We start from the raw sequence: 27,276 nt of genomic DNA, 5'->3' as shown, positions 1-27,276 counted from the left end.
CTAGCCAGTATCAACGTCGATTGTTGTTGTTGTGGTCTTCAGTCCTGCGACTGGTTTGATGCAGCTCCCCATGCTACTCTATCCTGTGGAAGCTTCTTCATCTCCCAGTGCTTACTGCAACCTACATCCTTCTGAATCTGCTTAGAGTATTCGTCTCTTGATCACCCTCTACGATTTTTACCCTCCACGCTGCCCTCCAATACTAAATTGGTGATCCCTTGATTCCTCAGAACGTGTCCTACCAACCGGTCCCTTCTTCTAGTCAAGTTGTGTCACAAACTTCTCTTCTCCCAAATTCTATTCAATACCTCCTCATTAGTTATGTGATCAACCCATCTAATCTTCAGCATTCTTCTGTAGCACCAGGTTTCTATTCTCTTCTTTTCAAAACTATTTATTGTCCATGTTTCACTTCCATACATGGCTACACTCCATACAAACACTTTCAGAAACGACTTCCTGAAACTTAAATCTATACTCGATGTTAACAAATTTCTCTTCTTCAGAAAAGCTTTCCTTGCCATTGCCAGTCTACATTTTATATCCTCTCTACTTCGACCATCATCAGTTATTTTGCTCCCCAAATAGCAAAACTCCTTTACTACTATAAGTGTCTCATTTCCTAATCTAATGCCCTCAGCATCACCCGACTTAATTCGACTACACTCCATTATCCTCGTTTTGCTTTTGTTGATGTGCATCTTATATCCTCCTGTCAAGACACAGTCCATTCCGTTCAACTGCTCTTCCAAGTCCTTTGCTGTCTCTGACAGAATTATAATGTCATCGGCGAACCTCAAAGATTTTATTTCTTCTCCGTGGATTTTAATACCTACTCTGATTTTTTTCTTTTGTTTCCTTTACTGCTTGCTCAATATACAACGTCGATAGCAGGCAAAAATCGTCGACATCCTCAACTCTCGGGGTGGATTAACAGTTTGTGTACATAAACTTTGCACGGAACGCTCCGAACGCGAGCACTACTTGCAAACTGACAATTTTTTTCTTTTTTTAGTGTTCATCGTGTACACTGTTCGTCCACTTTTTAGTTAACTTTTTTGACAAGTTAATGATATCCTAGACAGTATGCCTAGTTTGTGAAAAAGGTCATAGTTCCGACAGCCGCAGAGAGCATCCGGCGATTGAGGCCTGCAGCCGTTTCCGCAGGTCGGCAGATGCGCGAGCCGGCCGACTTCGAGTTGGTGGTTCCGCGGCTGGTGCACGCAGACGGCAGCTTCCGCTCGTTCCGCCTGGCGCAGTTCTACGAGCGGCCGGTGGGCGGCAGTACTGGCGCCGAAGCTGCCCGTCACCACAGGAACCCTGACCCTGGCCCGGAGGAGGTTCGCCACGCTTTTTCTCCTCGCTCATCTCTGCACTAATATAATTAGCGAGGCGGTCGTAAATGAAATCGCTCTGTTACCCTTTACGACCTGCCGCCAAAGAGCCGATGACCTCAATCGCAGTAAATGCGTAATCTTTATTTCTTCAACCTAATAGTTTTCTGAACTAAAAGATAACATTTGTATGGAAGAAAGCAGTGCAAGTTTTTTTTCTTTTTTAAAATATTCCCTCTTAATGACGTTTAATTCATTATACAGAGTCCGAAGAGCACTATGACCATTGACATCCACGTGGTGAGTAAGACTTAACGTCTCATCTGACTGCCAGTAAAAAAGATTAGTGTGTTAAACATGAAGTGGTCGACGGAAGAAAGTACTAATCCTCAATTTAGAAGGGACTTGTCTGATAACGGTATCTGTTGTGTCTTCCAGCGCACCACATGCAGGTAACAAATGGTACCATTTGTACTGCTAGAAACCGCTGTCTCCGGTACTACAATACTGGCCAGTAAATTGCTACACCACGAAGATGACGTGCTACAGACGCGAAATTTAACCGACAGGAAGAAGACACTGTGATATGCAAATGATTATCTTTTCAGAGCATTCACACAAGCTTGGCGCCGGTGGCGACACCTACAACGTGCTGACATGAGGAAAGTTTGCAATCGATTTCTCATACACAAACAGCAGTTGACCGGCGTTGTTGTGATGCCTCGTGTAAGGAGGAGAAATGCGTACCATCACGTTTCCGACTTTGATAAAGGTCGGATTGTAGCCTGTCGCGATTGCGGTTTATCGTATCGCGAGATTGCTGCTCGCGTTGGTCGAGATCCAATGACTGTTAGCAGAATATGGAATAGGTGGGTTCAGGAGGGTAATACGGAAAGCCGTGCTGGATCCCAACGGCCTAGTATCACTAGCAGTCGAGATGACAGGCATCTTATCCGCATGGCTGTAACGGATCGTGCAGCCACGTCTCGATCCCTTGGTCAACAGATGGGGGCGTTTGCAAGACAACAACCATCTCCACGAACAGTTCGACGACGTTTGCAGCAGCATGGACTATCAGCTCGGAGACCATGGTTGCGATTACCCTTGACGCTGCATCACAGACAGGAGCGCCTCCGATTGTGTTCTCAACGACGAACCTGGGTGCACGAATGGCAAAACGTCACTTTTTTCGGATGAATCCAGGTTCTGTTTACAGCATCATGATGGTCGCATCCGTGTTTGGCGACATCGCGGTGAACGCACATTGGAAGCGTGTATTAGTCACTTTGAACAGTGGACGTTACATTTCAGATGTGTTACGACCCGTGGCTCTACCCTTCATTTGATCTCTGCTAAACTCTACATTTCAGCAGGATAATGCACGACTGCATGTTGCAGGTTCTGTACGGACCTTTCTGGATACAGAAAACGTTCGACTGCTGCCCTGGCTACCACATTCTCCAGATCTCTCACAATTGAAAACGTCTGGTCAATGGTGGCCGACCAACTGGCTCGTCACAATACACCAGTCACTACTCTTGATGAACTGTGGTATCGTATTGAAGCTGCATGGGCAGCTGTACCTGTGCACACCATCCAAGCTCTGTTTGAATCAATGCCCAGGAGTATCAAGGCCGTTATTACGGCCAGAGGTGGTTGTTCTGGGTACCGATTTCTCATGATGTATGCACCCAAATTGCGTGAAAATGTAATCACATGTCAGTTCTAGTATAATATATTTGTCCAATGAATACCCGTCTATCATCTGCATTTCTTCTTGGTGTAGCAATTTTAATGGCCGGTAGTGTATATAGGGCGTCCCACGAATAATGATCAGTGTTAAGAGATATGACAGAAACGATCATTCGAAACAAAAAAGTGTAGTAAAAGTAAGGTCTAAAACACATACTTTACGTGCTATGAGTACCTGTTCAGGAGAAGAAATGTGTTTCACAATAGCGAAGATAAACTAGTGTTCATAACTCTTCAGGTATCCACTTTGGAACCCTTGCTCACTAGACTATTTTTTTCTTGTTTTCGCCCATACTACCTCATCCCAAAATATGGAAAGTGAGCTTGCATTAGAAGAGATTTGTTTCACAACATCGAAGATGAAGACAGCAATTAAGATAACAGTATGCATTTTATAGCCCATGTTTACTAACTAGGTTTTTTTTGCTTCAAATGGTCATTCTTGTTGTATCCCTGTATACTGTCCATTCCGCCTGGGACACTCCGTATAAATTCTTTTGTCTTACTGTATTTATGTTCTTACCTTTGAATCTGACAACTATGAAACGTACAGTAATTCAACATAGCACTCTTGTGGGTTAGCACTTTTTTCGCCGACCCCTTCGTACATGGATGGTACTGAATAGATTTACGTATGCTAAACAATCTTCTTCGATCAGTTATTTGTCAATATTTATAGTGAAGCTGAAGCCGCCTCATCAAACTGAATTGATATCCTTGGTGGTTTCTGTTATGGGATTTAGGCCGTGATCTAGGACATGTTTCTGTAACTAACGTTTCTTTCCTAGTTTCAGGAAACATCCCTAGAGACTGTAAAGACGAAGTTGGTTAATTTTTAAAATCAAACAGTCTCAGCTCCCCGTAACTAGTCATACGTTACCGCGCAACAGTCGGGCTGCGATGTCATCCAAGAGTTGCCGAAGATGACGAACTCTTGCCGACGTGTATAATGGAGCATGTATTGCAAAAGAATTGGCGTTGTTTGCTTTGTTTAGCACCAGAACCACAGTTTGTCTAATTTCAGCCCTTCTTTCTGTTAGTGCTTTTATCGAGTTTTGAATTTCTGTGACCTCTGTACATTTTAGCATAGTAATGATTGCATGTTGAAAAAACTATAGTATCGGAGAACCGAATTTGGTGGTTCCATGGTCCCAAGGTATGATCTATTGCTGATTTATCTTTTGATATCCAGACGGCAATTGTTCTTTTCATTAAGACCTTTTTTTTTTACCAACGTCAGGTGTTTACGCTTATAGGAATCACAGAAACAGAAAAAATGCGAAAATAAATTTAACAGTAAACAACTCATTTCAGCCACTTTTACACTGCTGTTATTGCGTAACCCAATACCAAAAATTGGTCATCCACAAGCGGCATCAAACTAATACTGTGTGACACTTGGAACTGCGTCTTTAAATTTTTTTTTGTTTTTTTTTTTTTGTTAAACACGGACCTACCAAATTTTTCCCGACAAAGACAACTCGAACGTAACCTATTCATTTACTACCCAAAATATACAAGCCCAACGCAATAAAAGAATGGTCCTGTTTTGCAAGAAATTCTAACAATAATACTAATCCAAAAAATATTAAATTGAAGAAATATGAAACCACCTCCAACTCTTGTTAATTGCCTAAACTCATTTCAATCACGAATCCCAAAAGTAGAAACCCCATTCTTTTTCATAAGTCTCTTACTCCACAGAACATCTTCATAACACGAACTACAGCCAGCTAAATAAAAAGAGTCTAACTACTATAGACACTAACTACTAGGAGGCATATGGTTAGCGAAAGAAAGATTTTGTTGAAGAGCAAACAACGTATTTAGAAAATTTTACCTTGTTCACGTGACATCCAGTTCCAAAAATTATATAGTTGCCAATAATTCCACTGCCCAAGCATTATCAACCAAACATCCATCATCATACATTTCGCTGCTTATTTTCTTATAAACCATCATTTCATCTCACTTTACATTGCATGTCGTACCAACACAGAGTCTCCAATAAGAATATCATGTCCATACACTTCCCTATCGACTCGCTAACTGCTGGTCCGTCTAACCACAGAATTTCTTGCCGAGGGCGCAGAGCGCTGTCAGCGATATTAACACAGTCTATAGCGCTCCCAACATACAAATAAGCTACTTACACAGTCTGTAGCCTCGATAAATACCTCAGTTCGGCGAAGAATAGATTACACATTTTTTTTCTGGTATACCCCAACCAGGTGAAGCCAATCATTATGGTTAGATCCCATAGAGCAGAACCGGCTACAGCGTGCCAAATTTCACGGTGGCATGGTGTGTGGACCGCGAGCCAGCCAAGGCTCGGCCTGTTTCGGCTCTTTTAGGTTTCTTCATGGGAGTTGCCGATAAAGCGCGATATTTCATTTAGTATTGTGGTGTCGCATACTTCGGTCAGCACAAATGTCTTCAAGTCGGCAGAATCGTGGTGTTAACGCAGTTTTATCTGTACTATGAAGGACATTCACAGGTTCAGCGGCTGTTTGCACAAAAAGAGACCGTCTTGCGATCTGTCGTCACAAGCCTCTAAAAATGAATGGGAATGACAGAAGAGTGGAATGAGAATTCTCAGTGTATATTATGCAGTCGTATAAGCAACGGATACTACAAATCTGTCGTGAAACAATATTACAATACCACGCAGAAATAATTTAAATATTTAGTTGACAACGAAAGAGCAAAATCTTACAACACTCAGGAGCGAGATTCGTTGTTCTGTACATCAAGAAGCACTCTGTGCAAAATATTACAGATATGGAGCACGTCAGAAATTGGTGAAATGAATAGTAAAATTTCGGAAGTCGGATACTTTATTGCATTGTCAGTTGTAACAGTTTTTGAGGAGTACGGAGATTTTATAGCAAAATATGATGGTTAAGTCAAGGAACATTCCTGGAACAATTTTTCGATTTAGAACTCGATATTGTTGAATTTATGAAGCAAAAGGAGAGGAGGAACGAAAATTAGAACATCTGGGATAGATTTCAAATCTCAAATTTTAAATGAAGAGCCCACAGCAAGACATTGCAACGTGAGAAAGATTTTCTTTTTGACTTGATGAGGATGCATTTAGAAAGAAAATCGCGTTGTAAAAGGGACACATTCTGACAAACACATTCCAGTTCCCTACGATCACTGGCATTAAAGAAAACGCAAGGTTTTAAGAATTCATTGAGGCCTTGAAAGAATTACGAGGATAGTTTCCTGAACGTTTCCGTGACACTACCAATCTTACATCTGTTTTCGATCTGTTTTACAGACCGTTTGCAGTTTCAGCTGAATGTGCCTCTGTGCATGTGCAGATATAATTGATCGACCCGGGTTCCCGGGTTCGATTCCCGGCGGGGTCAGGGATTTTCTCTGCCTCGTGATGGCTGGGTGTTGTGTGCTGTCCTTAGGTTAGTTAGGTTTAATTAGTTCTAAGTTCTAGGGGACTGATGACCATAGATGTTAAGTCCCATAGTGCTCAGAGCCATTTGAACCAATTGATCGACCTGTAAGATAATTCTCATTTTAATGTCAAGTCCTTTTACGTTGAAGCTGTCCAGGTTGTCTATGTTGCTTTCTTGATGTGGAGTCGCCATGTCTCTACCGTGAGGCTGCTAAAGTAGTATAATATTTCGATTGACACATTTGGGTAAAAGACCTTTTTACGATCATGAAACTAAGTAAACCACGATTACGTAGTGAACTGAGTGCGAAAAATCTACGAAATTGTCCGCGTCTGTCAGTATGCCGACAATTTAAACCAAACAAAAATTATATTATATCTTCAGCAGGCTAAAAATATTTAAATAGTACTGAAAATTTGTTTCGCTTGTGATCCATGTTATTACGAAATCTGAAACATAAAACCAAGTCATATGCAGTGCAACTGCACTGCCATCAAAATGCGGTACGTTCGCAGTTCTCCGTCTTGCCTCCCTCCTTGCGCTCAGGCTGTGTGTCCTGATGGTAGGGCAAGTGTGCAGTGAGGCTGAGACCTTTTTGCGATCATGAAACTAAGTAAACCACGATTACGTAGTGAACTGAGTGCGAAAAATCTGCGAAATTGTCCGCGTCTGTCAGTATGCCGACAATTTAAACCAGACACGGCTCGCGATATGAATTGTCAGCCGTCCCTGCTGTAGAGTTATCAAATTGTGACGATTTTGATTGTTGCACTTCACTTGCTGTTCCAGGTTTTCTGCGAATCAGAATCAGTTGATGTAACAGGCCAGTCGATATGTGATAGGATGCCTGAGGAACGTATGTGTGCTGCCTTGTGAACACAGTTGTTATGTTATATGACGAGAGAGTCCACAGCAAATTAATCATGAATTTGGGAAAGAGAGGGTACACCTAGTTGGTGACCATGATGAAATAAACACCTTATTTCGTGTTCACAGTAACCTGACTCAGTGGACCCAAATTGTGCTACAAAAAACATCCGAAAAAAGTTATGGAATAGCCTCTACCCTGAACTACAGCCGATACACACTGTGGTTTAAATGCCACTTTGGTCCATAAACGAGAGTATACACTGCACACAGATCATGAATTTGGGTAAGAAGTGGTAATACCTGGTTGGCGAGCATAATGAAATAGACATTTCATGTCGACAATAACCTGACTCATTAGGCCCAAGTCGTGGCATGAAAAACGTCAGAAAAGTGTTATGACATCATCTCTGTCCTGAACTACGTCCTCTACACACAGTGGTTTAACGTATTTTTAGGCCCTAGGAGAACTCGACAGACTCTTTGGACCTCACTACACGCCGCCATTTATCTGCAGTCAAATTACTACGTTGTTTGGCTCCATATGCCGCTGTGAGTGTCATTCTGCGAGGTATCCGACCCTTAACGTCTACTGCTTCCAGTTCACTTAGCACTGTTCGCCAAGGATCAGCTTGAGATGGCCCTGCATTCGCTAACAACGGCATTTCTTGTCGGGTTTTAACCGATCGTTACTGATAAGGTGTCACACTCGTCCCGGATCCCTGTCAAGATCTTTTTACGACCAATGTTCTTACTTCATACTACGAGGGGCGTTTTTTCTGGAAGCATGCTGGTTTTCTTATGGATTCCAGTATTCCATATTCCCCACTCCTTTGGCTATAAAGCCTTATTTTTCAATATAATCTCTGTTTAGTGCGATAACCTTACGCCACCTTACTGGGAGGACCAGTATGAACGCATAACGCAAGTGTACTGGTCGACATCGGAGCCAGCGTCTTGCTTCGTCAATTGCCTTCACGTCCTCCACGTACTACTTCCCACGGAGCGCATCCTTCATTGGACCAAACAGGAGAAAGTCAGAAGGTTCGAGATCCAGGAGATTTGATTAGATTGGATTAGATTCAGTTTTCATTTCATAGATCCAAAAGTGAGATGATCATCTTCGGTATGGAACAAATTAGAAAATGTAACATAAAAAACGAAAAAAATTGAATATAATACTCACTACCTTGATCATTTGTCAGGAGATTAGCAAAATAGGTGAACACATTACAATAAAATGGAACTGCTAATATTTACAGAACTAATACACTGTCAGAATGAGACGTGGTTATGCACTTTCAATAAATTTATCTGCACAAAATACCTAATCTTCACTGTCGTGATGAAGTGCTGTCAGAACTGAAATCTAACAGACATGTTTACTTAATATGGTCTTACAATCCCTGTAAAGATATTCATCTGTAGGGTACAAGGAGTTACCTATTAAAAAGTCTTTCGAACTCTATTTAAAATGTGCTTTATCTGAAACCAAGTTTTTAGGGGTTGCTGGCAATTGATTGAAAATGTGCGTTCCTGAGTATTGGACCCCTTTTTGGACCTAAGTAAGTGATTTTTGGTCTTTATGTAGACTATTCTTATTCCTAGTATTGATACTATGTATTGATCTATTGGTTGGAAATATATACTATATGCAACAAATTGCATTAAGGAATAAATATACTGATAAGCAGTGGTTAGAACACAAAGTTCCTTGAATACAAAGTTCCTTCTGCATGAAGTTCTTGAATTTACGCCACAAATGGGTCTTATTACAAGCTTTTGCACAGTAAAAACTTTTGCCTAGTTTGATGAGTTACCCCAGAATATGATCCCGTATGTCATAATAGAATGAAAGTAAGCAAACTATGCAAATATTTCTATATTTATATCTCCTACATCAGATAATATTCTCACTGCAAATAGAGACTTGTTTAGGCGCTTCAGTAGCTCTGTGCTATGCTCTTCGCAACTGAATTTATTATCGAGCTGTAATCCTGGGTCACATGCACTATCCGTCTCATGCAGGTATCTAGACTGTGTGTCATGGAATTACACTACATGCATTCACTATGTATCGGGACTTGTGCGCCTACACAACGCTTCTAACAAAAAAAGAGACAATTAATAATTAGTGATCCGTCCATACAGTTATACATTCCAGATCATTTCCCAATAACGAACCCAAGGATGAATATGTTTTGGGTTTTATTTCCAGCTTCCTAACATTTAAATTGCTGATAAACACTTAATCAAAGTTCCAAGAGAAATGAGATCGGAAGAAACATATTCCTGAAATCCCGAGGAAGTGTAATTCGAAATCGGATTCCAGTTGTGACTATTAAGAAAAAAGTTGATAACATGCTAAAAACTGCAGAAACCGGTAAAATGTGTGTAAAGTTTCAAACGGGTTCTTCTCTGCCTCGTGTGGTCGTGGACAGCAGTTTTAGACGGTTGGAACTGAGGCAGAACGAGAGTCCTCATCTGCGAAACACGTGGTTAATTCCGTAAGCCACAAATCGTAGTCTTCGACTTCTGATCCTCCCTGTGGTTGACAACGGTGCTGTATATTAGCAACGAAAGTTCTTTGAAACGTAGCGTCTCCGATACGACAAAAATCCGAAGCGCAGCTGCTTCACTATTATTCTCGCAGTTTCTAGCTTGCAAGCATTTTTGTCCAACGCTAGACGATGGCGACGCGAATTCTGTTTGCTCCATACATTTGCCCCTTTGCAGATAGACAGTTTGGCTGCTCAGTATTTTCAGGAGCACGTCACAACGGCATTTGCGCACAGACGTCGCCGTTGTTATCAGGATGAGCGGCGTGTATCGTGTCTAACCAGTCGCGTGGTTAGAAATTACCGCAGCCACTTTCTTTGTCAGATAGATCACAATCGCCCCCCCCCCCTTCCCCCCTCTCTGTAGCATGGTAGGAACTATTCATGCACTCTGTCAGGCCTAGTGCTAGTGTAGGTTCGATGTAAGCACCATTTCTATGTTTTTATCTAGAGAATATCTCTAGTATAGGTCTCTCTTGTGTACGGTGTGATAATTGCTATGGATTTATTGTCAGCGTAGGCTGCTCACGGCTTAGGTTTGTACGAGAGGCTCACAGTAAGTAATGCAACACATTTTTTCTCGGCCAGTCTTTGTTGAAAAAGTGCGGAATTTGTTGTGGGTCATCGTAGAATATTCCCGCTTCAGTCTCTATAGTTTCATGAAATTCCGATAGTTGGCGGCGCTATACGTAACCTCCAAAATGGCGTCTGTAACGGACGTACGTTCCAAGCAGAGACCTGTCACTGAGTTTCTTATGGCGGAAAACTAGAGCATCGCAGATATTCGTAGGCGCTTGCAGAATGTCTACGGAGATCTGGCAGTGAACAAAAGCTGGATGAGTCGGTGGGCGAGGCGTCTGTTTCCACCGCAACATGGTCGCGAAAACCTGTCCGATCTCCCACCTGAGGGCCGACCGCACACAGCTGTGTCTCCTGCATTGTTGGAACGTGCGGACACTCCCATTTGAGGTGACCGACGGATCACCATCAACGACCTCACTGCTCAACTGGACGTCTCTATTGGTAGTTACGACACACTAGTCAACAAGTTGGGAGCACTCAAAGGTTTGTGGATGCTGGGTTCCTTGCCGCCTAACAGAAGATCATAACAAGCAACGAAGGACTATCTGTGCGGTATTGTTCGCACTTTATAAGGCTGACTGTGACAATTTTGTGTCGAACGTCGTCACAGGCGATGAAATGTGAGCTCCACTTCAAACAGGAAATTAAACTGCAATCTATGGAGTGACGCCATGCCATCTCTTCTCCGAATAAAATGTTCAAAAACGCACCATCATTGGGTAGAGTCACGGCGACGGTCTTCAGGAACTCTGAAGGGGTTATTCTGTTTGATGTCCTCCCTCATGGTGCAATTATCAACTCTGAAGTGGATTGTGCTACCCTCAGGACCCTGAAGGAACGACTTCAGCGTGTTATTCGTCGCCACAAAAATGCAAACGAACTTCTCCTTCTCCATGACAACACAAGGCCTCACACAAGTCTGCGCATCCGAAAGGAGCTTACAAAGCTTCATTCGTCTTTCGTTCCTCGTCCACCCTACAGCCCGGATCTCGCACCTTCTGACTACCATCCCTCTGACCCAATGAAGGCTGCACTCATCGGGAAGCAGTACATAGATGATGGGAAGGTTATTAATGCAGCAAGATGTTGCCTCCGGCGTCGACAAGTGGAGTGGCACGATATGTGCATACAGGCTCTGGAAGTAAGGTGGTGTAATGCTGTCGCATTGAATGTAGATTATATTGAAAAATACGGTTTTATAGCCAAAACAGTGGAGAATAATGTGGTAGGTTGCTGGATATTTAGCATCATAATACACCCAGGGAACAAAAGTCATGGGATAGTGATAAGCACATATCGCTTACACAAGATATAAAATGGCAGTGCATTGGCGGAGCTATCATTTGTATTCAGGTGATTCATGTGAAAATGTTTCCGACGCGATTATGGAGGCACGACGGGAATTAACAGGTTTTGAACGCGGAATAGTAGTTGGAGCTAGACGCATGGGACATTCCATTTCGGAAATAGATAGGGAATTCTATATTCCAAGATCCTTAATGTCAAGAGCGTGCGAGAATACCAAACTTCAGGCATAATGTCTCATCACGCTCAATACAATGTGATGTGTCGCCAGAAGTGCCGACACAGTGTGATTTGAGGGGACCGCAATGCACGCTATAAACACACGAAGGATGGCGTGAGGTCTGAAACAGGATACGTAATGAATGCTATAAAGAAAAGTACGTAGCTTTTGGAATACTTAACTTTAATCCATCCTTGTTGTATACATCGTTCTTGATGAGACATGCTTTATACGATAAGTATCAATTGCTATGTAAGGCTAATGGCGCCTTGCTAGGTCGTAGCCATGGACTTAGCTGATGGCTATTCTATCTGCTCGGCAAAGGAGCGAGGCTTCGTCAGTGTAGTCGCTAGCTACGTCGTCCGTACAACTGGGGCGAGTACTAGTCCGTATCTCGAGACCTGCCGTGTGGTGGCGCTCGGTCTGCGATCACTGACAGTGGCGACACGCTGGTCCGACATGTACTAATGGACCGCGGCCGATTTAAAGCTACCACCTAGCAAGTGTGGTGTCTGGCGGTGACACCACACAATGGACCCTAGATGAGTAGAAAACCGCGGCCTCGTCAGATGAGTCCCGATTTCAGTTGGTGAAAGCTGATTGCAGGGTTCGAGTCTGGGACAGACCGCATAAAGCCGTGGATCCAAGTTGCCAACAAGAGCACTGAGCAAGGTGGTGCTGGCTCCATAACCTTGTGGCCTGTGTTTGCCTGAAAAGGACTGAGTCCTTTTGGTCCAAATGAATCGATCATTGATTGGAAATGTTTATGTTGGCCTCCTTGGAAACTATTTGCAGTCATTCATGGACTTCATGTTCCCAAATAACGATGGAATTTTAATGGATGATAATACGCCATGTCACCCACCCAACCTGCAGCATTATTCTATAGCACCACAATTCAAAAGTCTCTATTCTCTTGTCGTCTGAACTGTTTATTGTATGCGTTTCACTTTCGTGTTCATGGCTTGTAAAACATATAATGTTGCTAAATCAGTGTAAGACTCAGTTTTTACAATTCCTAATGCACAGTCCGGCTAAGAACACACCTTTTGAATCACAATGAATGAGGGTATGATTAGTGACTCTGAACAATCCAGATTCGCACGTGTTCAGACAGATGGCAGTCCCGTGTTCAGGATCCTGCTCAAGACCTGAATGCTGCTATATTTACCATTCTAACAGTATCTGCGATAGGTGGCAGTCCGACACGAAAATTAGTCTCCTTCCCTTACTGTCATTCGCTTATGATGTAAGTGTTATATTCAGGGGTAACTCTTCCAGTTCACAAAGGGTACTTCTGGCTCAGAAACAGGCAGTTCGAGCAATATGTGTGGTAAGTTAACAAACCTCTTGCTGATCCCTGTTCTGGAGTCTGGGATTTCTGGAATTGGGCACCCAATATGTATTTCCTTTAATGTCATTTCTTGTTAACAGTATTAACTTATTTCCAAGAATTAACTACTTTCACTCATTTAATACTAAACCGTAGTTTCATGTCTAAACTGAAGAATTTCCTCATGGCTCATTCCTATTGTATAGGGGAATTTCTGAAAAAACAAATTAAGGTAATTCCTGTTTTATACGGTTGACTCTTCTAATACATACTCAGCAGCTTGTCGTCTGTATAAGATTCATGTAAATTTTATTTTATCTGTTACAAACTTTTCTTATGTTAATTTCATGTACTGACTTGTTCCGTGGCTATGAAGAGTGGCTCCGCAATTTGGTCCTACGGAACTAGACGTGTAAATAAAATAAAGAAATAAAATGAAACAAGTACCTACGAGAAAAGGCTCCCGGCTACTTAAACTTATATTCCACATTGGTGAATTTTTGTTTTTCAGAAACGCTTTTCTTGTTAGTCCGTTTGGTATATCGTCTATAGTTCGTCACTTACGTTGCTGCCCGAATAACAAACCTTATCTGTTACTTTTGCTGTCAAACTTTTTAATCTAATTCATTCTCTCACCACAGCTTGAATTAAAGCAACTTTTTTGCATTACCTTTTACTTTACTGAGGTTTAAGTCCACCTTCAGCCTCTTTTCAAGACACAGCCCATTTCGTTATCTTCCAGGTCCTTTGGCTTCTGTGACAGAATTGAAATATTATCAGCAAACGGCAAAGGGGAAATAATTGACATATTATCAATGGAGATTGCTTGATTTATTGATCTGACAGTCTGATGATGACCCCTGGCACCGTTTACTTCATTCTGAATTGGTTTTGTGACTTTGATGTAAGAATACAAAAGGAAATCGCCTAACAGTTTTAATTTCTTCTCGCTGAATTTTAATTGTCTGTTCAAGTATCTTTTTGGTATCCATGTAAATTCCACTACTTATAGATTGGATAACATCTGAAATAGACTACATATCTGTCTCACTCCCTACTGAAATAATGCTTTCTTTGCACGCGCTTCGAGTACTATAGCTGCAGTCTGGTTTCCGTATGACTAGTAGTTCACTTTTTGCCTTTCGCTCCGTGTCTTTCGTGCCAACCTGCTCCAAATCTATAGTGAAAGAATCCGTTGTAGTGTTAATGTTATTCTGTACGCAGGGGGGCAGTGAGCATGAGAATTAACCATTCATTAGTATGCGTAAAATCATTTATATTTCTGTCAGTGTATAAAAAATAGTGCAGATGATGTGTAGTTTAACACATTTCAAATGTATATCATCGAGAAGAAGCCAAAAACATTGAATCGAATGCACAACTAATTCAGTAAATCGATGAATGAATGCCTATTTTCGGGATTGTAGTTGAACTTTGCTTGGGTGATCCTTTTGTAATGAGGTGCAATAACCCTTCGAATATTTTCATTTTAATTTTTTTTTTTTTTACTACTTCTCCAGCAACATAACATATAACGTTTTACAAACTTTACTACATAGTTGACACTGCCGCAGTATAAAGGCTGGAACAAGACTCACACTGCAGCTCACTAAATCTGCACTAAAATCGAGTTGTGGCGACCTCTGCCACTGCCTTATTTATAACATCCAATAAATGAAATGTTTTTCATATATTTTTAGTTCTTAAACATGATTAAACCTACAATTAAAAATCATACTTTTACATAAGTTCATATTTAAAATATGTTTTACAAAAAAAGAAAACACTAACCATATAGGTTAAACGAAATGGAATATGTTTTTCTGTACGAAATTTCATCCATTACGTAATGTAACAATTGGTTTCAAAAGACTTTAATTTTACTTTTAGCCGCAAATCCGATTATCTTGGAAACGTTTATCGTGAATCTTGATTTAAGGCTGGATATTACTCAGCTGTCATTTCAAGGGTAAACAGTTTACAAAGGCGATTTCAGGAACTGATGGCACGCCGATTCTTCTAAATGTTTCTACGAATGTAAACTTCCGTAAAATAATGAATTGCAAGCCAAAAATATGTCTACATGATCCTAAAGTAATTATAAACTTATATCCAAGTGGAAACAGGATTGAATATCCAGGATTAAATTTTCACTCTGCAGCAGGGGTGTGCACTGATAAGAAACTTCCTACCAGATTAAAACTGTGCGTCGGACCCAGACTCAAGCTCCTTTGCCACTCACAAGCAAGTGCTCTGCCAACTGAGCTATCCAAGTGTGACCCCTCGATCCCTCCTCATAGCTTTACTTCCGCCAGTACTTCGTCTCCTACCTTCCAAGCTTCACAGAAGTTCTCTTGCAAAGCTCCCAAATTTGAGCCTCGGTCCGTAACACAATTTTAATTTACCATGAAGTTTCATATCAGCGCACACTCCATTGCAGAGTGAAAATTTCATCCAATAGGCTGTGGCTAAGCCATGTCTCCGCAATATCCTTTCTTCCAGGAATGCTAGTTCTGTAAGTTTCGCAGGAGAACTGTGAAGTTTGGAAGATAGGAGATGAGGTACTAGTGGAAGTAAAGCTGCGAAGACGGGTCGTGAGTTGTGCTTGGGTAACTCAGTTAGTGCAGCAGTTGCTCACGAAAGGCAAATAAATGTCTCAGATTTCTGTTTCGGACCGGCACACGGCTTCAATCTCCTGGAAAGTTTCAAGATTATGAGTTAGCTGCAGAATACGTATTCTATAACCGAGCAATGTCTCGGTATGATCATCAGTCCTGGCAGTGTTAGTTTATTAAGGGAAGGTTTACTAACTTTGGCCCGAAAACAGCATGTTCTTTGAGAATTTTCTTCTCGAGATGTGTTATAGATATCAATGTCAAATTTGGTCAAAATGTTTATTGATATTTCCTCTACAAACTGGAATTTTTCGACCGGAAATGTCGAAGAGCAGAGGCGAAATGCTGTCGGAACGAAACAAAATTTCGATGCGCGGTATGTCACAGGTCAGCCGGCTCGTCTGAAATCAAAATTGAGTTGACATTAGCGAAGTATATAAGATTCTTTAGAAGTTGTACCTCACTTAGGTTATTTGGACCATAGGAAACAAAATGGCGGCCATTTAAAAAAAAATGGGTTTTTTCATCGACTTTTCGACTTCGTCGCCCAAGTAAAAATATTTATAGTTGATGGATCGTAATAAAAGTGGTACAACTCCTAGACAATTTAGTTAGCGTCTTCGGAAACAAATAAACATACCAATCCGTTCAGTAGATCTGAAGTTACCTTACCGCGCGATAAAAAAAAAAGTCATTTCTAGAAAAACGCGTTTGAAGTTTTGACTACATATAAATGCAATATTATGCAACGCAAGTTCAATCTGCTTTTCCAAGTCCATAAACTAGTCCTTCCTCTTCCTCATAGAGGGCGTTCTGCTCGATCTGGGCCATCCTGCGCTGCTCCAGAGCCGCTCGTACGGTCGGTGACAAGCGGTTTTCGGTCGCTTGAATCGTGTGGTCGTCCGAATGCGTGGCGAACTGCGTCGAATAAAGTCCCAGGGTGCCGTCCATTGTTGTCATGGGCTTCACAATCGCTGAATGCCCTTCGTTGAAGCTGTTCACTGCCAGTAAAGTCTCAGTCTCCACAGTCTTCGCACCAGAATGCAAATGCTTGGGGGCTAACTTCCAAACACACGCGTTCTAACTCTAATTTGAATTTTGTGTGTTTCCTCCCAAGTACCGGTACAACAATTCGTCCTCCGAAAGAAAAAAACTGGTGCGTGAAAAAGACCGATTTCAGGCAGGTGGATTTTTTTGTTCAGCCGCGAATAACAAACATTTCCGTTCCGTATTCGGAAAAACAGTTTCAGGGGTGGATTCTAAACACTTTTATGGATCCAAAAATGGAATTAAAAATCGATTTTTTGAACCAAAAGATAGTAAACCTCCCCTTAACGTTGCTTCCCGGTCTGCCAGCTAGCAAGTGAAGACGCAGTAAGCAGCAGGTGCTCGTCGTGCGAAGGTACACGTGAGAGTGCCGTGGCGCGGTGCGGCGCTGCACGTGGAGCTGCAGCCGTCTGTGGGCCTGGCATCGCCGGCGCTGGTGGTGGAGCGACGCCGCGGTCCCGTGCCGAACGCTTCCCAGCTGCGGGCCGCGGGCCGCCGGCAGTGCCACTACACGGGGCACGTGCGAGGAATGGCCGGATCCCGCGCCGCGCTCTCACTCTGCGACGGCCTGGTGAGCCAGCACTCTCACTATGGGATAGAGTAGGGTAAGATATCACCTAAGTGAATGAGAACTCACAGTTTTCGTGATAACAAATATCAGTATCTGGCTGTGATTTCCGTCACATCTAGACTGCACGCCATTTGGTTTACATCATATATTTTACTTTGGAAGTCACAAGTTATTTCGACTGTTCTCAAGAACGATGTAAGTCATAAGCAGCAACTACACAGTCCAGTCTGATTAATCTGACCATCTGTCAGAAGTTTTAATAGCTACCTTTTCCAGCGCGGAGTTTTAGGAGAAGAGTCATTGAGGTTCTGGAAAGTACCAACAGCAGTGTGCGCCATACCGACTCCAGTGCCGTAGGCAGCTGCGCCAGGTTTTCCGGTTGAGGATCGGTGGCGCGAACAGCCCGGTGTACATCTACATCTACATATACATAGTGGTCCATTGATAGTGACCGGGCCAAATATGTCACGAAATAAGCATCAAAGCCGGCCGGAGTGGCCGAGCGGTTCTAGGCGCTACAGTTTGGAACTGCGCGACCGCTACGGTCGCAGGTTCGAATCCTGCCTCGGGCATGGATGTCTGTGATGTCCTTAGGTTAGTTAGGTTTAAGTAGTTCTAAGTTCTAGGGGACTGATGACCGCAGTAGTTAAGTCCCATAGTGCTCAGAGCCATTTGAACCATTTTTAAGCATCAAACGAAAAAACTTCAAAGAACGAAACTCCTCTAGCTCGAAGGGGGAAACCAGATGACGCTATGGTGGGCCCGCTAGATGGCGCTGCCATAGGTCAAACTGATATCAACTGCGTTTTTTTTAATAGGAACCCCCATTTTTTATTACATATTCGTTTAGTACATAAAGAAATATGAATATTTTAGCTGGACCACTTTCTTAGGTTTGTGATGGATGGCGCTGTAATAGTCATAAACGTATAAGTACGTGGTATCACGTAACATTCCGCCAGTGCGGACGGTATTTGCTTCGTGATACATTACCCGTGTTAAAATGGACCGTTTACCAGTCGCGGAAAAGGTAGATATCGTGTTGATGTATGGCTATTGTGATCAAAATGCCCAACGGGCGTGTGCTATGTATGCTGCTCGGTATCCTGGACGACATCATCCAATTCCCGTACTGCTCGCCGGATAGTTACGTTATTTAAGGAAACAGGAAGTGTTTAGCCACATGTGAAACGTCAGCCACGACCTGCAACAAATGATGATGCCCAAGTAGCTGTTTTAGCTGCTGTCGCGGCTAATCCGCACATCAGTAGCAGACAAATTGCGCAAAAATCGGGAATCTCGAAAATGTCGGTGTTGAGAATGCTACATCAACATCGATTGCACCCGTGCCGTATTTCTATGCACCAGGAATTGCATGGCGACGACTTTGAACGTCGTGTACAGTTCTGCCACTTGGCACAAGAGAAATTACGGGACGATGACAGATTTTTTGCACGCGTTCTATTTAGCGACGAAGCGTCATTCATCAACAGCGGTAACGTAAACCGGCATAATATGCACTATTGGGAAACGGAAAATCAAAATGGTTCAAATGGCTCTGAGCACTATGGGACTCAACTGCTGTGGTCATTAGTCCCCTAGAACTTAGAACTAGTTAAACCTAACTAACCTAAGGACATCACAAACATCCACGCCCGAGGCAGGATTCGAACCTGCGACCGTAGCGGTCTTGCGGTTCCAGACTGCAGCGCCTTTAACCGCACGGCCACTTCGGCCGGCAGCGGAAAATCCACGATGGCTGCGACAAGTGGAACATCAGCGACCTTGGCGGGTTAATGCATGGTGGGAGGAAGGATAATTGGCCCACATTTTATCGATGGCAATCTAAATAGCGCAATGTATGCTGATTTCCTACGTAATGTTCTACCGATGTTACTACAAGATGTTTCACTGCATGACAGAAAGGCGATGTACTTCCAACATGATGGATGTCCGGCACACAGTTCGCGTGCGGTTGAAGAGGTGTTGAATAGCATATTTCATGACAGATGGATTGGTCGTCGAAGCACGTTCACCGGATCTGACGTCCCCGGATTTCTTTCTGTGGGGAAAGTTGAAGGACGTTTGCTATCGTGATCCAACGACAACGCCTGACGACATGCGTCAGCGCATTGTCAATGCATGTGCGAACATTACGGAAGGCGAACTACTCGCTGTTAAGAGGAATGTCATTACACGTATTGCCAAATGCATTGAGGTCACGGACATCATTTTGACATTTATTGCATTTTACAGGTAATCACGCTTTATCAGCATGCGTTCTCAGAAATGATAAGTTCACAAAGGTACATGTATCACATTGGAACAACCGAAATAAAATGTTCAAACGTACCTATGTTCTGTATTTTAATATAAAAAACCTACCTGTTACCAACGGTTCGTCTAAAATTGTGAGCCATATGTTTGTGACTATTACAGCGCCATCTATCACAAACCGAAAAAAGTGGTCCAACTAAAACATTCATATTTCTTTACGTACTACACGAATAAGTAATAAAATTGGGGGTTCCTATTTTTAAAAAACGCAGTTGATATCCGTTTGACCTATTGCAGCGCCATCTAGCGGGCCAACCATAGAGCCATCTGGTTTCCCCCTTCATGCTAGACAAGTTTCGTTCTTTAAAGTTTTTTCGTTTGACGCTTATTTCGTGAGATATTTGGCCCGGTCACGATCAATGGACCACCCTGTATACTCCACTAGCCACCAAGCGGTGTGTGGCAGAGGGCACAATTCGCGCCAAAGTCATATTCCGCCCCGCTCCCCCCCCCCCCCCCCCCTCTTCCTGTTCCACTCGCGGATCGTGCGAGGGATAAACGACTGTCTGAACGTCTCAGTACGAGCTCGAATTTCCTTTAAGTTTGAATGGGGATCATTGCGCGATTTGAAAATTGGTGGTGATAATATATGCTCTACATCCTCGGTGAAGATCGAGTTTCGGAATTCAGTGAGCAGCCCCTTCTGTTTAGCGCGTCGTCTATCTGCAAGTGAGTCCCACTTCAAATTTTCTATAAGATTTGTAACGTTCTCGCGATGGCTAAATGTACCAGTCACGAATATTGCCACTCTTCTTTAGACCTTCTCAATCTCTTGAATCAGACCCAACTGGTAAGGGTCCCATACAGACGAACAATACTCTAAGACTGTAAGCTATTTCCTTTGTTGAAGGACTGCAACGCTTCAGGATTCTACCAATAAACCGCAATCTAGAGTTCGCTTTACCCCTTACTTGTGTAATATGATCATTCCATTTGAGATCATTTCGAATAGTCACACCCTGATACTTGACGGACGTTACCGTATCCAAAGACTGGGCATTTATTTTGTACTCGTACATTAATGGGGTTTTCGTCTTGTTATACGCAGTGGGTTACACTTACTAATAATGATAGATAACTGCCAGTCGTTACACCACGCATTTATTTTCTGCGATTCCTCATTGATTTGTTCACAACTTTCATGTGATACTACTTACCTGTAGACTACAGCATCATCGGCAAACAGTCTAATGCCGCTGTCAATACTATCAACCAGATCGTTTATGTAAACCGTAAAAAGCAGCGGACCTATTACGCTGCCCTGGGGCACACCTGAGGTTACGCTTGTTTCTGTTGAAGTCACTCCATTCAGGACGACATACTGCTCTATCGAACTGTATATGCCATCGGATAGGCCGTAAGCGCTCACTTTTTGGAGCAAGCGACAGTGCGGAACTGAGTTGAACGCCTTTCGAAAGTCGAGGTGGTTCCACAGAGTCTCGACTGGGTTTTAATCCCAGGGACTTGGTGGCTAGGGAAGTACGGTAAACTCATCCTGGTGTTCTTCGAACTGCAAACTGTGGCCACGTTGCACTGTTCTGCAGGTAGATGCGAACGTGCTGAGGAAAAACGAAGTGCCTTTACGGGTGGACACAGACCCAAAGGATACATTCATACTTGTGTTGCTCCATTGTACCGTACAGCATGACGAGATCATCAGGGAATTCCACGAAAACGTCCTCCAGACCATAACGCTCCTCACTCCAGTCTGGTCTCTTCCGACTGTTGCTACAGAATGTTTGCTTTCAGAAGTTACGCACCGATGGAGCATTAAATGTGATTCATTTTGAAAGGTCACTTGACGCTCAGTTGACGTCCAGTTGAGGTATTGCCGTGAAAATTCCAGCATTCGTCGCCCATGAACAGGAGTCAGCATGGGTGCATGAAGCAGACTCCTGCTGCAGAGGCCCATACGCTCCAACATTTTCTGAACAATCGTTGAGGAGACGCTGTTGGTAGCCCCTTGGTTCACCTGGGCAGCCAGTTGCCCAAACGTTGCACGCCTGTTCGTCCGTGCACTCTCCGCAGCCGTCGTTCACCCTCGTAATATGTGGCCCCTGGTGCATCTGGGCTACTTCGGTGCCAGTTTTGAATAGCGCCATATTGCCATGCACTGTATGCTTTAACCACCACGGCGGCACACGTGACCTAGTTCCATGACGATCCGAATGCGGAACGCCGTGCACTCTGCCTGATTCTGTCCGGCAAAACAGGAATTCCAGAGCCTTCATGCAGCAGACGAGCTAAATACACCCTCTGGAGGCGCAGAGCGAGCCTCAGAGCTCGGTTCTGCACCCACTGCCGTGCCTCTATGTTTGAGTCATTGCCGCGTACTCTTAACACTGGTGCGACCAGTGTTAGGTAAAGCATAATGGCATGGTGCGGCGGGAGCGATGACTGTGGATTAAGGAGCGAATGCAGGGAGCGGAGACATCGCATTGCTCTGTTTTCTGACGTCACATATATGTGGTGCCCAGATGAACCTTTGGTCAAGGATCACTGCGAGATAATTCGCAGTCTTTGTCCATGGGATGGGGCCTCCCGTGATGTTTATAGGCGGCAGATCTGGCGTCAGCTTCCTTTGGGTGAAGACTCCTGTGTGTCTCTTGGTAGCATTGAATTTAAAGCGCCACTTAGTCGCCCAGTCTCCCATTGCGTCGCACCCGAGTTGTAGACGGCATCACATTGTCTGAACGTTTTATGTTGCGGGTGAACAGCGCTGTATCGTCGGCGCAGAGTCAACTCTAAGCGTACAACACTTGGAGCGTCGGCAGTCCACAGGAATTGCAGCAAGGATCCGAGCACCGACCCCTGCACCTATCTGCCAGTCACTGGATGACTTATCGTCTGCCCTCACATGGAAGGTTCTCCCAGCAAGATAGGACCAAAGATGGATCACGTGCGATGTCGACATCACGTGCACAAAGTTTGTGTACACGTGGCCGCCGTTTTACAAGGAGTCGAAGATCTTGGAGACGTCTAGAAACACTACCTCGAGGTGCTCCCTTGCTTCCAGCACCCTCATTGCCGGTTTGACCAGTCTCATCAGCTGGTGAGAGGTGGAATGGTCACTCAGAGACTCAAAATGATCGACTGGTATGACACTCCCTTGCGTGGCGTGCAACATCAGCCTCCTAGCGTACAGCCTCTCGAAAACTTTCGAGAAGGATAGGAGCAGATTGATGGCCCAGTAGCTGGCTGCCTGGCATTGGCTCCAATTTTTGGGATAGGCACCATTTCCGCGTGTTTCCATGAGGAGTGGTAGATTCCCGCCCGAAGTAACCGATTGAAGATATCGGCTAATGGCCGATGAATCCCCAGTGGATAGTTCTTTTCAGCATGTGGTTGAGCCGCGCGGGATAAGCCGAGCGGTCTAGGCGCTACAGTCATGGTCTGTGCGGCTGGTCCCGGCGGAGGTTCGAATCCTCCCTGGGGCATGGGTGTGTGTGTGTTTGTCCTTAGAATAATTTAGGTGAAGTAGTGTGTAAGCTTAGGGACTGATGACCTTAGCAGTTAAGTCCCATAAGATTTCACACACATTAAACATTAAACAGCACGTGGTTGACGTTATCGCTGCCTCCTACCCTCCTGGGGTTCAGAGACTGGAGTAGAGCTGCGAGTTTTTTCTCTGTGATCGGCTGTATGACATCTTTTCTTGCCCAGGAAGGTGAACAGTTGCTCTTCAACCTGGTGGCTGTGGTTCTCGTCGACGATGTGGACCACTGGCGTAAAGCTGTTTTCTAACGCGTCTGGCAGCACGCCGGCCTTGGCAGCTGGCTCACAGACGAAGTCATCGCCGACCTGCAGCGGCGGAATGCCTTAACGGCCGCAGAGGAACCTTTTAAGGACCCTCCACGGGCTGCCGTCGTCAGCGTTTACCGCGGACACGAGGTCTGCCTAGTCCCGTTTCCTGTGCTCCTCTACAGCTACTTTAATCAGCCGCATCATGTAGCTGATACGGAATTGCGTGTCTGGTTGGAGGTTGAGCTGCCACTCACGGAACAGCCGGTTTCTCTGGGGGATTGCCACCAGTACGGGGGACGTGAGAAGGCGTGAGGAGCCTCGTGGTCGTTGTGGTCACCTCGGAGTGGCTTCGTCTGCTGCTCGTAGTTTTCTGTGGTTCAAAAAGCCAGCACTACGTCAGCCATCATTTCCTCTGGGTAAGGTGCTTCGCCCAATAGGTCCTCTATCAGGTCCATGTCGAAGATCACAGGGACGTGGTTGAAAGACAGGACTTTTCATTTGGAGATCATGGATTTACGTATACCATTCAGGTGGGCGACGTCGAACACGTCCGCCAGATCTCTGTTGTTAGGGAAGATGGTAAGGTCAAAAGAACCCAGTGTTATGGCGTCGGCCGGCCAAAGTGGCCGAGCGATTCTAGGCTCTACAGTCTGGAACCGCGCGACCGCTACGGTCGCAGGTTCGAATCCTGCCTCGGGCATGGATGTGTGTGACGTCCTTAGGTTAGTTAGGTTTAAGTAGTTCTAAGTTCTAGGGGACTGATGACCTCAGAAGTTAAGTCCCGTAGTGTTCAGAGCCATTTGAACCATTTTTTTATGGCGTCGTTCCAGTGTGCAGCGCGAGATAGACGACCCCTATTGGCGTAGGTCAGGCTAGAATTCCGTGTTCTTTGCGTTGAAATCGTCGGCAGTAGGAAGTCGCCACTCCGTAAACAGCAGAGTGTCGAAGTCCACTTCCTGGGGAAGTCCCTTCAGCTGTCGATAGTTCATGAAAAAGACGTCTTTCTGGTAGTAGTGTTGACAATCACCCCTATGGCTTCTAGCGTAGAAACCTCTGAGAGTATGACTTGGTGATGCCGCAGTGACTTTTTGACATAGATGGCCCTGTTACTTATCATCATCGACATGTCAGTGTGGTAGCAAGTATAGTTGATTTCAGGTTTGAAGAAGGCTTCCTGTACGAGACAGTTGTCAACAGCCACTACCCCTATGGATTGATGAAATTCGCATTGCTGCAGCCAAAAATTTGCATTAAATGCATTATATGTCCAGGCAGTTACATCATGTACGTCACTGTTATCCATGGTGTGTCTAGTTACTTGCAGCACTGGCCTGGAGTGCTGCCATGTTTGTGTCGATGAGGACCAGAAGTTGATGCCTCAGTTTGTTGGACTAGAAGTTGATGTATGAGTTGATTCAATGATCGCAAAAGCGATTTGAGCTCATTCGCGTTTTCCCCATGGCAGCGGCGGCCATAGTGGCTACCTGCAATTCTGGGGTTTCGACTGGGCGGCTGCTGCTGGCTGTTGGGTGACACGCTCCACGAGCTATGGCAGCATTCGGTGGCTAGGATGTTCAGAACGACATCCGCGCCCGCATGCTGCGGCCTATGGTGTGGCTGGGGGTACAGTCGCGAATGACGGCTGCTGTTGCTGCTGCTGCTGCTCTTCGGATGTTGGGTGTGAGCTGGTGCCTTCCTCCTGACGATGTCAGCGAAACTGGTGCCTGGTTGAACTCTTTTTTTAATGCTTTGCGTCTCTTGAACGCTTTGTAGTCTCTGTAACTAGCCAGATGTGAATCGTTGCAGTTGCACCACTGCAGGGTTATTATTTCTTCCTGGAGAACTCTTTGCTGTGCTAGAGTCAAGCACATTTCACGCACTGCACTGGCATGGAGCAGTAGCGTGCTATGTGGTCCATAACTTGACAAGAGTAGTCCTATGGCGTCCTGCCCCTTTTGCGGAGAGGTTCCACTGTCACCCTGATGTCAGCTATCTTCTGTAGCTGGAAAACCTTTCGGTTTACTGTATTATCGATCAGGACGATCAGGAACAAGGGACCCTTCCTGCGCGTTCTGAGCGACCTGATGATGCCCCCAGACTGGGCAGCGAGCTTGAAGGCTGCGAGGTGCTCCTCCAGGTGCTGCGGATCTATCTTCAGTGGAAGACAATGGAAAACCTCCTTCAGCTGCATAAGGGGTTTGGCATTGTGCATGTAGCAACACAGCCTCTCCTTCTCCATGAACTCCATCACTTTCTGGTTATTGCTGGTTGTCGCTACTCGTTCCTTGCGCAGGTCGTTCCTGGCAGCTCAGATGGATGCGGAGGTGACGATATTTCTAATCATCTGTTGGAGGACCTCGTAAGGATCTGTCCACTGGATGACGATGGCATTCCAGAAGCAGTCGCAGAGGACGACATGACGCCGCTGCCCTTACAGGGAACATCCTCTCCTGTGGCGGCGTGATATCGTCCTCTGCGACTGCTTCTGGAATGCCTGAGCAGCAGTTTGTGGTTGCGAGTGGGTTTGGTTGTATCCGCTCGATCACTTTGGCCTTGACCCTGTCTTTTCACCTGGGGACAACTAAATCGTCATCCAGTGGCTTCCTCTTCTGCTGCGGCCTGCTTAAGCTGGCCTGGTTCGAGGAATCCTCAACAGTAATAGCAGGGCCTTCTGAGAGGTTTGTGTTACGTCTATGGCCTTGTGATGACGGGTCTTCTTTACCCCTGTCATGTCCAGCATTGCGACATTGCTATGTCGGACGTGCTGCCTGTGGTCTGACTTGTGGCCATGGTGTTTGCTGGGAAGCCAGCAATCTGCTCCACGATCACGATGACTGCCTTATTGCTTTCATCGAGGTAGAGCTGCTTGGTGGTCGCAATAGGGCGTTGAGCGATGAACATCTCGTCTGCAAATGTGCTCCTCCTCACGGATTGAGTACAATCTCGCAGGTGACGAGCGCAGAACAGGCAAGGACATGTCCACTGTTCGAACCAAAATCTGCTCGAAGCTTCCGGCGAGCAGTGGTGAGGGCATCTGCCATCAAGCACTTCTTTCTTCTCTCCAAGTCGATCCTGTAACAGCATCTTGCGTTGGCAGTCTTGGTTGCGAACGTAGTCTGAGAATCCGAGCCCATCGTTGGTGAGGGCTGGGTGGGACTACAGACAGAGAAGTCTCTGTCGGACAGCGATCCGCCACACCCTTCGCCTCGCAGTAGCGATCCCCTCTGGCCGGCCGGCAGGTCTGTCGTATTGAAGTTTCGAAAACACGATAATTTGCTTCGAAAGTACAACAGAGTTTGCTCTTTTAGAAGCCTCGTGTCAGTTGCTAGTGAAGAGCCTATAGGTCTGCACTGTACTGCTGCTGGAGCTGGATGACTACTACTCCTCCTGTCGATGTTACTTCTTTGGTGAGCTCTCCTCGCTCGGCATGTTGAGCAGTGTAAGCATGAAAACGCTGTTCCTGGTCTTCCTGAGGGGAAGAAAACAAAAACCTTACCTTGGATGACGTGGTGATGATTTCCTGTATCAACAGCGAGAAAATAATTCTCGCAGCACACGTTGGCCTATTATGTGGTTCATGGCCCAATTCGCG

The 27,276-nt window shown here is 44.7% G+C and overlaps 1 protein-coding gene across 1 annotated transcript in view; it reads left to right on the top strand.

The window, feature by feature from the left end:
• The first annotated feature begins 1,175 nt into the window (after positions 1 to 1,175).
• LOC124709009 (A disintegrin and metalloproteinase with thrombospondin motifs 7-like) overlaps positions 1,176 to 27,276 on the top strand; it is a 552,648-nt gene continuing 526,547 nt past the window's right edge. Inside the window, exons 1-2 of the mRNA XM_047240641.1 lie at positions 1,176 to 1,340; positions 17,388 to 17,603. Coding sequence (XP_047096597.1) covers positions 1,176 to 1,340; positions 17,388 to 17,603 — 381 coding nt within the window. The remainder of the gene's footprint in view (positions 1,341 to 17,387; positions 17,604 to 27,276) is intronic.

This window comes from Schistocerca piceifrons, chromosome 7 (genome assembly GCF_021461385.2).
Source record: "Schistocerca piceifrons isolate TAMUIC-IGC-003096 chromosome 7, iqSchPice1.1, whole genome shotgun sequence".
Classification (NCBI taxonomy): domain Eukaryota; kingdom Metazoa; phylum Arthropoda; class Insecta; order Orthoptera; family Acrididae; genus Schistocerca; species Schistocerca piceifrons.
This window is presented reverse-complemented; position numbering and strand designations above follow the sequence as displayed.